Source organism: Penaeus monodon, chromosome 29 (assembly GCF_015228065.2).
Source record: "Penaeus monodon isolate SGIC_2016 chromosome 29, NSTDA_Pmon_1, whole genome shotgun sequence".
Lineage (NCBI taxonomy): Eukaryota > Metazoa > Arthropoda > Malacostraca > Decapoda > Penaeidae > Penaeus > Penaeus monodon.
The window spans coordinates 24832402-24833040 of NC_051414.1; the positions used below are offsets into that span (position 1 = coordinate 24832402).

Here is a 639-nt window from a genome sequence, read left to right on the forward strand (position 1 = left end):
TCGAGTATATCAAGTACAGCATGTAGTCCTACCATTAGCCGTCTGTATATAGGAAAAAAGACTTCGCTAATCTCTTTCTGGGATAATTCTCAGTCGCTGTGCCTGCCGTTGTTGCCTACTTTTAATACAAACGTTGTGTTTTAGAATTTACTTAAGACACGTTTTTGTGCATTTAATTCCTCACAAAATCTATTGTTTTTGTAGCTGGTCTCTGTTAAGTAATTTATTTAAGATATCTATGGCCATTTTCCCTCTCAAACCTGGGAATATTAGCCATAAAGATCTGATCTTGACCTTGATGATATTCATGGCCATGGCCAATCTCTAATAATAAAAAAAAATACATAAATATATGTATGCACATTTCGAGCGAGTATCCAAACTGATCATTTTCTGAAGCATTTTATTAAGAAAGTCAGTCCGAATTTGGAAGTGAAAAAGTTGATGGCGGCCGTGAGCCCTGCCCGCCAATCTGGCAACCCTGTTCCATGCAGAATACACGAGGAAATAAAAGCAATGGCGAATCTACGTCTCACCTCCCTATTGCTAAGCTGCGAAGGTCAGGGACTGCGGACTGCAGGAAGTTGAGGATAAGAAATGCTTTCGTATAATCATGGGAAATTCATTTTTTAATTCGTG

General features: G+C 38.7%; 1 protein-coding gene across 1 annotated transcript in view; it reads right to left on the minus strand.

The window, feature by feature from the left end:
* LOC119591784 (ankyrin-3-like) overlaps positions 1 to 315 on the minus strand; it is a 61417-nt gene extending 61102 nt beyond the window's left edge. The window contains 1 exon segment of the mRNA XM_037940528.1: positions 261 to 315. Within this exon segment, the coding sequence (XP_037796456.1) occupies positions 261 to 315 (55 nt within the window).
* Positions 316 to 639: the final 324 nt, after the last annotated feature.